This window comes from Rhodamnia argentea, chromosome 1, assembly GCF_020921035.1.
Source record: "Rhodamnia argentea isolate NSW1041297 chromosome 1, ASM2092103v1, whole genome shotgun sequence".
NCBI classification, from domain to species: domain Eukaryota; kingdom Viridiplantae; phylum Streptophyta; class Magnoliopsida; order Myrtales; family Myrtaceae; genus Rhodamnia; species Rhodamnia argentea.
Genome location: NC_063150.1, coordinates 14085178 through 14097235, shown reverse-complemented (window position 1 = coordinate 14097235; position 12058 = coordinate 14085178). Strand labels below are relative to the sequence as shown.

General features: G+C 38.7%; 1 protein-coding gene across 1 annotated transcript; it reads left to right on the top strand.

Annotated features, from left to right (window-relative positions):
* The first annotated feature begins 5458 nt into the window (after window positions 1–5458).
* Window positions 5459–10494, top strand: LOC115731214 (spermidine synthase 1). The gene is made up of 9 exons (XM_030661855.2): window positions 5459–5763; window positions 7392–7468; window positions 7558–7680; window positions 8586–8690; window positions 8970–9042; window positions 9146–9217; window positions 9318–9513; window positions 9943–10072; window positions 10164–10494. The coding sequence occupies exons 1-9, from the start codon at window positions 5565–5567 to the stop codon at window positions 10227–10229; spliced, it is 1041 nt and encodes a 346-aa protein (XP_030517715.2). The 5' UTR covers window positions 5459–5564; the 3' UTR covers window positions 10230–10494.
* The last annotated feature ends 1564 nt before the right edge of the window (window positions 10495–12058 follow it).

Sequence of the window (12058 nt, the reverse complement as noted above, 5' to 3'; positions counted from 1 at the left end):
TGATCGGATTGACTAAATTGATACAAATACAAAAAGGTTTAGGATTAAATTGATTCAATTAAAAATGTTTAGGATTGATTTGGTATGAATGCAATATGTTTAAGATCTTTTAGCACTTTTCTCAAAGAATTGTGGAACACGCACAAATCAAATCACTTGTCTAAGAGGAAAAAGATGCATTGCCATCGAGGGAAATGTCCGAATGATTAGGATGGGTTCCAAAGAAAGGACATATGTGTTAAGATATATCCACGACGGGGTCGAAACTTTGGAAAACGTAGCAAGACAACAGTCTGACGAACAAAGACAGAAATTCGGGAAATGATTGAACCGTCCCAAATGGCCTCTAATGATGTTGTGTTTTAGTGTTAGGTAAGTCAAGTGGAAAATATTGTCCAAAAAATGCCAAACCTATTGTACGGCGATCAATTTAATCTTAAACCTCTTAATCATGTCAATTTATTCCTAAACTTTTTGAAGATTTGCCGATTCCAACTTTAAACATTTCGATTGTATCAATTTAGCCTTAAACCTTTTGAAATTTTGCCAATTTATTCCTAAACCTTTTTTAAGTTTTGCCTATTTAGTCCTAAATTCATATAAGAAGAAATGATTGCATCGACATATTATCAAAAAGGTTTCGGATTAAATAGGCAAATCGCAGCTGGATGTACCGTCTCAAATTTTAAGTTTCCTAGGTAGTGTCCTTGCCCTAATTGGTAAAAATCTCAATTCCATAAACAAACCTAAAAAAAAATACAAAAGTAAAAAGAAAATAGAAAACTGGGTAGAGCGAGAATTTTGGGTTTTGCTTCGGACGGAATATTCTCTCTCTAACTGCCGTTAAGGCCAGATTCGATCCAAAATTGAAGTTGGTGCTAGTGTTGACTGTTGACCCAAATGGCATGGCTGATGCTTTTCTTTGATGGACTGTGGCTTTTTCTTTCAAATCACTTTAGTCTTTCTCTTTTCCTTTTTTTTTCTGTGCCCAAAATTCGCATCGCTTTAGTTACTTTTTCAAAAAGTTCTTGTGGACCGCAGCCGGCCGGTTCAATTAGACCGGCAATTCAATATTGGCACTAAAGAAAACTCCCAAAAAAAAAAAGGAAAAAGAAAGAAATAAAGAAATCAATTGCGCGATGACTGTCCGTACAGCCAAAAAGACAATTAATTTAATAAAGGGGGTCGAGAAAATAATATAAGAAAAGTGACCGAAAGCCAAAAGCGACGCTCGGAAAAAAAAGTGCAAAAAAAAATTAATTCATTACAATAAAGAATTTATTTATTTATTTATTTGCAATTTGCACATAAACAAACGCCCAAAACCATCATAGATATTCTCAAACCTTTTTTTCAATCCCGACAGGTGCTTTGGGTTTTGGGGAATCCCGTAGAAAAGGACAACCCACGCCCATCCGGACCCTAATCGAGAGCCCTATCATCCTATATCGTACTTTGCCCGAACATCTATTCTCCCAACTTATTCGTTTCCTCGCTCGTCTGTCCGTTTTATTGTGATTAGGACATGCACGTAGCAAATGCTTCCGCTCTAAAAATTAATTTTTAGTCGGAAATTAAGTTTTTACTTTTGCTTCTAAGCATATGTCGATTTTTCTACTTTTGAAGATAAGTATTTTTTTTTTTCTCCTTTAAGCGGTTCTAAAACTACTTCTGAAGTAATTTTTATGCTTGAGAAGTAGAAAAATGAAGTTGTGTAACCAAACGAATTTCTACTCCGTAAGTTGTGTTATCAAACGAATTTCTACTCGCTAGAAATATTTATGGAGCAGAAATCTCACTACAAGTGTCATCCATGTCTATACATATATGTTGTATCCCCTATCTCGTCATTTTTCAAGAACCGTCCATGTCGCTATTTCAATGATCCAGCCAAAAAAATAAAATAAAATTGAATGACAAGAGAGCACGTTAATATAAAGAGCATATAAATCCTAATTAAAAATGGGATTATGTAATTTGACGAAAGGTAAGATGGGATTAAACTTAGTTTTGATACCATTTCAGAACGATTCAACCTTAAAATTTGAACTTATAGAATGACCAAAATGCATATAGTGGTCATTAAAACTTGTACATAAGTGATGTGGGGTACTTTAACGGTTTCTATGAAACTAGAAAGAAAAAAAACAAACATATTCTGTTAGAATGCACATGTGAGTTGTGTTATAAAAGTCCCACATCGGATAATTGATGTAGTGTGGAGCGGTTAATATATCTTAGTTGGTCCATAACTCATTAGCTTAAGCTTTTGAGTAAAGATGGGTCCAACTAAATATGTTGACGGACTCGGACTTATGTTCTCTCTTGGTGATCTCCCCGATCGAAGGTATCGGACTTATGCTGTGCGCTCCAGGAAATTACAATTTATTTTGCCACCTCCCATGGATAAAATGACATCATCATCCGGTAATTTTTTACACATGCACAAGGGGAGACCATGACCAACACCGATGGAGATTTTTCTCTATTACAAGAATTATCTATTTTCAGGAACATAATTATCGAAATATTACTTGGATTGGTATTACATACTAAAAGAATCCTTTCCAAGTTTGTTGGGGATACCTAGGAAAAAAGAACCAAGATCTAAATTTTTATAAAAAAATTTTCAAAATAAAAAGATGTTAGGGTTTAAAATGATTAAAAGACATATGTAACTATACGTCTTAATATTTATATATTTAGAAATATCGTTCCATGGTGAGTGAACGAGCGAGAGAGCGACGATCTTTCCTAATCCATCGGAACAATCGGGGTCGATTTTGCTTATAATTCCACGGTCCCCGTCGGCGACGATGGCGATCCGATATGATCAAACGGGGAAAGGAGAGGCCCTCACGGAGCCGTGATGGACAAAAATAATGTGTTCCAAGAACATCGAATCCGTGCTGCAAAGTCCATCGTCCTCTTTTTATTCGGGTTCTCTCGATCTTACGAATCTGTCATCATCTCCCGTAAAAGAGATTTAAAGTAGTTGGTGGGAGATGACGCCATTGCAAAATTTCCGAAAGCAATATCATCTTATCTTATGTGAGAATTACCTAAAAAATCATAATCCTATTATAATTGTGTTAATTGACTCAACGACATGTTGGAAAAAGAATAAAAAAAGAAAGAGAAAAAAATTAAAAAAATATTAAACGTTGGTAAGTTCCGGTTAAAATTGGCCATGAGCACGTGACAAAAAAAAAAACAATGCTTTTAACGGATCATCATCGGATCATTTCGATGACGAATTTCACTTATGTAGTACTCATGTTGTTAAAAATTTACCGGTCTTCAATCGAGAGAATACTAAATTCGATGAAACCCCACCAAAAAAAAAAAAACAAAGAGACGTTAAACCCCACGGCCACCATGGCCGTGAGCCTGGCGCTCAAGCTCGAGTGGCCATGGTGGCCGTGAGCACAAGAATTGGCAAGGAGGGAGGGAGCGGCCTTCGGCTCACGACCGTGGCGGGTGTGAATCTAGAGCTCGAGCACTCATCGCCCACGAACACGCTTGCGGCCGTAGCAAAACCCTAGGAGAGAGAAAACGACCGGCGTTGCGATGGGGATGATAGATGTGGCGCTCACAACGGAGCTCCTGGTCTCCGACGAGGCTCGCACGCAAGGCGGTTGGTCAAATTTCCACCACGCACTCAATTAACTCTCAACTAGAAGCCAAATTCAATCGATCCCTCGCATGTCTTCCTTTTCCACGCTTTTTCTTCAGCAAGCCCGCACGTCATCTGGCAGCCGACAAGCATCTTCGCAAGGTGCTTAGATAGTTGTCCACGGCACTGAAGGAAAGTCGATGCCTTTTTACAAGAATTAAAAAAAAAAAAAAGGTTTGTGACTAGATTAGGATCTAAATTAAAATGAAAAAATTACTAAAAAAATCTTAATCTTATTGTATTTTTACTAATTTGATCATAAAATTTTTAATTATATTAGTTGAGTTTTAAACCTTTTCACTTTTTATCAATTAAATTCATCCGGTTAATTTTAGCCCGGAGTTACTTACATAGACATCGCTTATCTTATGCGGCATGGTCATTCACCGACGTGGATATTTTAATAGTATTTTGAAACTCTTTTGATGGTTTTTTCTCTCTTTTCTTTTAAGTGAGGGGCAAAGATCCTCAATTATTAAAATACTATTAAAATATTTTAAAAAGTATATATATTTAAAAAAAATGTCCATATTGGCACTGGATTGTCACGCCTAGATCCCACTTGTCAATGATATTGTCCACTTTGGACAGTAGCTTGCACAATTTTGTTCTTCTAAGCTTAGCCTGAAAAAGGCCTAGATGCAAGTTAAGGATAAGTCCCACACGTATATGGCATTTTACCTCACTACACCAAGCGATGTCCCTACCCTCTTTACCATCTTAGAAGCTTGCAATGAGCTGTTCCTTGTCCAGGCTCTCTAGCCCCCACGACCACTCCTTGCCTTCTTCGGATTGAGTCGTTACAGGCCTATCGGCTTCCGCCCAATTCGTCCCGAAATTACACACTTCCAACTAGGCTTTTGGCTCTTATGCCACCTGTAAGTTGTGATTATTACCTAGTGCAAGATCACCACAATTAGATACATAAATCACAATTACAAAGATATCGTTCTTGATGGGGAATTACAATGAACCGATTTTCAAGAGCTTCTCCTCTATAACTTCACAAATCACTGGCTTCAATGAGACCGTCCCTCCCATATCACGTTACGTGTCGACTCTTTATGTGAGGTTATACAAGTATTATGATTTAAAGGAGGGATTTGAGTTCTATTTGTAGAGTTTATAACATGATCCCCTCATTATGGATCGGGCTTAATCCTGCCCACACTAACCATCCATATATTAGACTAAACAAGAAACTTTATATCTTAACTTTATTAGATCAATTAATTAATTACAATAATAATTAATTTAGCCCGAATTAAAAATAAATCTTATGTGGTCGTGTCATGTAGGACGAGTGACATCCAAATCCGTAATTTCCGGCTAAAATTGGTCAGATGGACTCAATCGACAATACGTGAAATGGTTTGGTATTCAATTGGCACGATTAAAAGATTTATAACCGAATTATAAAAAATGCATAGGTTTAGGATTGTTTTGTTAATTTTTCTGGAAAAAAATTGATGTTCGACAAAAAAAAAAAGTTTGAGCGCAATTTGAGATAAGACCTAAAGTTGAAGTTTTTTTTTCTTGTTAGATAAAAAAAAAAAAAAAAAAGCTGGGGTTCGGAATTCAGATTAAAAAGGGGACTTTTACCATATTGTTTTGGAGGGGATTCACATCGAAGACACGGATCGCATCACACGAGCGCCAACGCGTCCTTCCTAAAAGCAGATTCGTGCATGCGTGAGGATGCCGGACTCCACCGAAATTATGCCTACCCTCGCATTCACACGACGCATATAAGAAGGCCAGGAGAGACCAAGATCGTGCGGCCCCTCTTCTTCTTCCCAGTCACCCCGCACCCTCTGAACTAGGTCTTTCTCCCGCAAAGCTCAAAAGGGTTTTAGAGAGAGAGAGAACCCCCTTCTGGGTAATCTTTATGGCCGAAGAGGGTGTCGTCAGGTGCGCTGATTTGCCGGTGAAGAGGCCGAGAGAAGACGAGGAGAACGGGGTGCCTGCATCGGCTGTTACCATGGAGGTTGAAGGGGCGGACTCGGGTAACAGCACCACCAAGGAGGCGCGCTGCATGTCCTCTGTTATTCCTGGGTGGTTCTCTGAGATTAGTCCAATGTGGCCTGGTCAGTTTTTTTTTTCCTCGTCCCCCTTTGCTTTTCTAATTTCTCCGAGCCACCATTACTTTGCTGTAGGGCTGAGGAATTGTGGGTAGCCTTTACTTCTTTGCCTCCCCCTTTTGCCCATTGGATTTCTGGGCACAGGCAAACAGAGCTTCTCTTGCTTTGAACACAGCTTTGTCCTCTTTTGTTCTAATGTAATTGTTGGAACTGATTATCCTTTTCACGTAGATTTCATTGCGAATCTCCGCCCTGTCCCCATCACTCTCGCTGGTAAATTGTGCCTATCAAACGCGTACCAAAATGCCTTCTCCAGCTGTTCTTTTCCCCCCAATCGTGGAAAGTGTTGATTTTTCTACCAATTTTGCCTGATTTAAGGTGAAATATCTTAATGTTTGAACTTTTTTTTGTTAAATGGTAGTCGGTTAAAGTGTTTTAGGTGCCCTTTCTAATTTGCTGAAAAATCTTCAAATTTTTACTTTTCTAGAAATTTTTAAAAGGACTCTTTTTTTCAATCTGTATATTACAGATTTTGTTTGTTCCCTTTCTATTTCGATGGTTCTAGTTGATGCCCAATCAGTCGGCTCTTGATTAGTTTCTCATTCTTCAAAAGCTCAAAAGAGACCGAGAAATGTGTTTAAGAGCTCCTAATGATGGCGAACATAATCGGATGACTACTGCTGATGACTTTGAAAGGGGAAATTGTAGTTTTAACCTATGAAACTAGGTTATACAGCATGGCCTGAGTTTCCTTATCCCCGTTTGAGCTTAGTGTATGTTGCTTGAAGTGCACCTCTATTGTTGATAGCATGAAAAGTTGAAAAACAGTGGAGACGAGCAAATGCTATACTTTATACTTGTTTTTTGCTTGTCGCGATGACATTTCTTCTGTCTATTTCAAAATATTTCACTAATGGTTGCGTTTTTTGGGACATGGATCGTACTTTGACTAGCATTCAATGTAAAAGGTTGAGATTTCAGCACTTCTTTGCAGTGTTTATGCATTTCCTCTTTACTTGTATCTCCATCTCTTCAATAGGTGTCATGCTAAGTTGTTTGGTTACTTTGTTGCCTATTTATTCCGTTGTTGGTTTGCTTGACTCTAGTTTTTAATCATTGAAAAAGAATAAGAAACTTCTAAAGATGGTTTGTAGGCACATAGAGAAATGATCTATACAATTCTGGAACATATTTCAATGAGGGAACATTATTTTCTAAAAGTTCTCTAGGTATATATTTGATGAGTTTTTCCATGTCTACATTAACTGGGGGATCGTCATTTGGGTATTATTTTCTTTAGATCTACCTAAGGACCTGCGTTTGGCTCTTCTACCTTGACCTTTGCCAAAGACTAGTGGGCCAATTGTTTGCTCAATACTTGTTTTAGAGGCTAAGCTTTATTAGGAAGATGGCCATTTTGGAAGAGAAATTTTACTTTTTAACAGTTCAGATTAGGTAGTGTTCGTACCTGTTACAAAGTTTTTGTGATAAGGACATCGATGTCATCGTTGAAATAGTGAATACGAAATTGTTGTCAAATCTTATATCAATGCTAGAGAAGTATCTTAACTCCCAAATTCTTTTGGCTTGTTTTTGTTGATTCTTGCTTAAAAGAAATTTCTGACATTATCCAGGGGAGGCACATTCATTAAAGGTAGAGAAGATTTTATTCCAAGAAAAATCAGACTACCAGAATGTTATGGTATTCCAGGTATTTTCTATTTCAGTGATCTGTCAATTTTGTCATTTACAATAATGACACCTTGATAATTGAACTTAATCATGATTCTCCTCCTGCAGTCGTCAACATACGGAAAAGTTCTTGTCTTGGATGGGGTGATTCAGCTTACTGAGAGAGATGAGTGTGCATACCAAGAAATGATCACTCATCTTCCCCTTTGCTCAATTCCGAATCCAAAGAAGGTATTGATGTTATGGTTGGACACTGACTTGTTTAGTGTACATTCACGGATATGAAAATTGATGATGATTTCGGAATATATTTTAAGTGCGACGTTTTATTGTCTACTTTTGTCTTGGAACAAATGCGCTATATAAACTTTTTGAATTGCTTTGTGTGATTTTTGAGAGCTTGAATTCCTTCTAAGGTTAGCTGCTTTCTTTCCTTGGTTATTGCAATTACCATGAGGTTTATAATATTTTCACTGAAGTAGGAGTACTATGGAACTTATTTTAGTGGCCCTTTCTTGCAAACTGAGCTGTGTTCTTTTGTAATAGTCACTCTTCCTGAAATGTGCTCATTCCCAATGGGGGATTGATACTGGTAAGTGCTTTAGGAAAGGAACAATATTTTAATTAACCCAGATCTTAAATTTTTTTAGGGAAATGAGTGTGCTGAGTTGGTAATTTTAAGAGATAACTTTTTACCCTGAGTGGAATTGGATTTGCTTTTTGAGCAATTATAAAGGTTTCTTTGGTAAACTATATACATTTCTTTTTCTCATGAGGAGTTACCTCACTAGTTGAAGACAATAAAAAGTTGCAATCAAATAGAAGATCGATACTTTTTGTTAGTTTGATTGAATGGATTTCTTTAGATTAAGAAGGTTGTCTATGGAGACTTTGAAAGAGACTGTGTATGCTATGGATTATGAGAGTACTTCTGCAGCAGTGCAGCAGTTGAACATGGATGCTACCTTGTAGTGTTGATGGCTCATGTATAAGTTTACACTTGAATGCGCCTATGCTAGCTCTATCACAACAATATCATCTCCTTGCCATGAATCAGTGAACAGGACCTAGAAATAAGGAATAGCTCTGTTTTGGTTCTCACCTCTAATCCTTCAAATCCAATGCACATTCTTCAGGTACTTGTCATTGGTGGAGGGGACGGGGGAGTTCTTCGTGAAGTGTCTCGCCACTCTTCTGTCGAACAAATTGACATATGTGAGATTGACAAGATGGTGATCGATGTGAGTGAGCTGATGACATCTTAATTGTTGTTCTATCGGTCAATTTTTAGGATTTACTGAAAACTGACTAGATTCCTAATTTATTCTCTCCTCAGTCCACCTTGACTATATCCTAAATGGTAATATAATAGTTTGAGGATCTGCTGTATGAATTTCTTGTCCTAAAGAATAGGATGTAACTTTAGAGTATTTAACGTACTTGCAATACCTACTCCAGTTTTATCAATCACATTTAGGATTCAAGTGTCGATATTTGTTCATTCCACCTCTACTTTGCAGGTTTCGAAACAATTCTTTCCTGATATTGCAGTTGGTTATGACGATCCCCGTGTCACCCTCCACATTGGCGATGGTATATTTACTAGTTTTTCTTCTGTTTCTTTTGCATCTTTTCGTTCTTGTCCTCTTCACAACTCCACTGCTGCTTGTCGGGGCATTTCCTCTTTATTTTTCAGGAGTTGCCTTCTTGAAAGCTGTTCCTGAAGGAACTTATGATGCAGTTATAGTTGATTCTTCAGATCCTATTGGTAATGATGTTTGTAAAATTCCTTAACATGTTTCTTCTCAGCTGGCTGATCTATCATTTCCTTACCCAACTCATTCAGTCACACCATTCGTGTTGTCCAGGTCCTGCACAAGAACTTTTTGAGAAGCCTTTTTTTAAGTCTGTTGCGAGGGCTCTCCGTCCAGGAGGAGTTGTGTGCACTCAGGCAGAAAGTATATGGCTTCACATGCACATTATTGAGGACATTGTTGCGAATTGCCGTCAGATTTTCAAAGGCTCGGTCAACTATGCATGGACCACTGTGCCTACGTACCCCAGGCACGAGCTTCTCTCTTTTTCTTTAAGTTCGGTACATGGGGGTGGAATTGTCAAGACTTTGGGCAGTTTCACTTTTTAGAATGAATCTTCCTCATTTCATGTCTAAACATCTTACAAGTTAGGCAGTGCAGTTTCACTATATCCTTGGCTGACAACTGTTCATTCCTGTGGATGATGTCAACACTCTTCCCCCTTTTGGGTCTCTTTTATAGTTGTTCCTCAAGGAGGTTTAAGTCATAATTCAATAGCAGGGATTGATGGGGGATCTTTTTCCCAAAAGACAGGCAGTTTCATTTGAATCTTTGTATTTTTAATAGAAGCACGTTCCTGTGATCTTCATGGTCGCTCTCATACTGATTAGTTATGGGTGTGAGGTGGTTTAAGATGCTAATGATTACGAACTAAGACAGCTCTGTAATGATCTTTCAGTGGGGTGATCGGTTTCATGCTTTGCTCGACGGAGGGGCCACTTGTCAATTTCAAGCATCCAGTGAATCCCATAGATGCCGATGGAACTCTTAGCAAGACTAAACGGCCTCTGAAGTTCTACAACTCAGAGGTAGAATTCGGTTTTTTTTTTCTTGGTCCATTGTCCGAAGAATTTGGTCTTTCTTATGGTATGCTGACATCATAATGAAAACCTTCTCCAGATTCATACAGCGGCATTCTGTTTGCCCTCCTTTGCGAAGAAGATAATCGAAGCGAAGGCTAGTTGAGGAAATTTTTTTTTTCCAGTAGCAGCATTATGGAGCAGAGAAGTGATATTACTCGGTGTTTGAGCTCCCCATCCGTGATGAAATTGATGCATTCGGCTAAGTTCATGAAATAAGTTGAGGTTTGGTTATATTATGATCCGAGCAGCGTTCCCCCCAGGCTGTACTTCTGTAGTATTATTGCTGGACACATTGATAAATCCAATTTTATTCCTGTATAAGTTTCTGGGTACAGACTCATTGGCTAACGAGTTGCTCTCTTTTCGTTCATAAGCCATTCTTGTATTGTGCCATGCCGTGCATGCCTGGAGTCGAATGTCGCCGATGATGAATGTTTCTCGTGAGAAGGTATTTCTCTTTTTCTGCACTTGGAATTGCATTCAGAACAAGTTTCTTTTAGGGCAAGAACGAGTTGAGATTCTCCGGAGTCCTGACCAACCCTGCCTCATGATTTTTGTCGGATCATGTGGTACGAGCTCTGGCGCAGCCGATGGACTTGCGAGTTTGATCGGACTCTCTTAAGGACATTTATAAATGGACGTGGACGAAGAAGTTATTAGTAGGGTGTGCAAAGGAATTGAGATTGATCGGACTCTCTTAAGGACATTTATAAATGGACGTGGACGAAGAAGTTATTAGTAGGGTGTGCAAAGGAATTGAGAACCATCCGGAACCGGTCTGGTTCTCAATTTTTAAGTGTGAAACCACCCATATGGACTTAATTAGTAATGTATTATATATACTATTTAATTTATGATTTTAAAAAAAGTGAGAAATCTTAAATCCTGAATTTGAAATTTGTTTATTTCATTTCAAACTTTTACTCTTACATCGGTGTCTCAGTCTTTGGACTCACGGCTTCAACTTTCATTGACTCAAGGCCTCAACTCTCAACTCCCATCAATTATGATTGTGCCTCTAGCTGTTCATCGCCTCCCTCTTTTGCTTTCGGTCACCTCCATTTGCTTGTTGGGACTTGTTTTATGGACTCACACGGGAAGCGGACCAGACCAATCTGTTTCGATTCCCAGGTGAATCCATGGAACCAATGGGTGGTTTCTAATTTCAATTTTTGGAATCGGCCCTTAGTGGGCGAATTTCGATTCTAAGGTGGGAATCACCTACTCGGATCATGCTCATCCCTAAGTTATTACATGCTATAGAAAGATTGGAGTTCCAGGCCACTGCTGCTGCAAGTTCAAAATTACACACCCGTAGTGGGAGCAGTTGATTTGGGGGCAGTGTTAGTTGAGTGGGGCTTCCTAATTCTTGCAACTATAGTGAACTTAACAACAGCGACTCCTCTTTTGGCCTTTTCTTTGTAACCATTATTGTCTATTAAAAAAAAAAAAATCTACAGTCCTTTACTGACAGAACGTAATTTTTGTTATGAAAATACACTACGTGCCGTGCATGGCCATATAGGGGGTGACTAAAAATGAGCAAGATCGCGTTCCCGATAAAAGAGAGAATGTACTAGGGTGTTAAATCGACATCCGACATAATCAAATCTCCGTGCACAGATCTCTAGTTTGTATGAGCGAAACGACCTCCCTCGGAGCGAGTTTGGGAGAGATGCGCTTAGAGGTAATGCCAAAGGTGGACCGATAGTCTTCGACCCGGCGCAAGTTCGAATCATGTTCGCGTTGGATAAAACATAGGCTGCCAACAATTTTTGTTCTTAGTGGCCCGACAGATATGCAAGCGAAACGAGCTTCGATTTAGAAGGAAGAGGCCTTAAGTGTTCATTTGAGCTTCCATGACCAAGCTCGCACAAGCCCGACCCCTCTAATGAACTAGGCCACATCCTCTATTGGTCTAGCTGAAGCTTC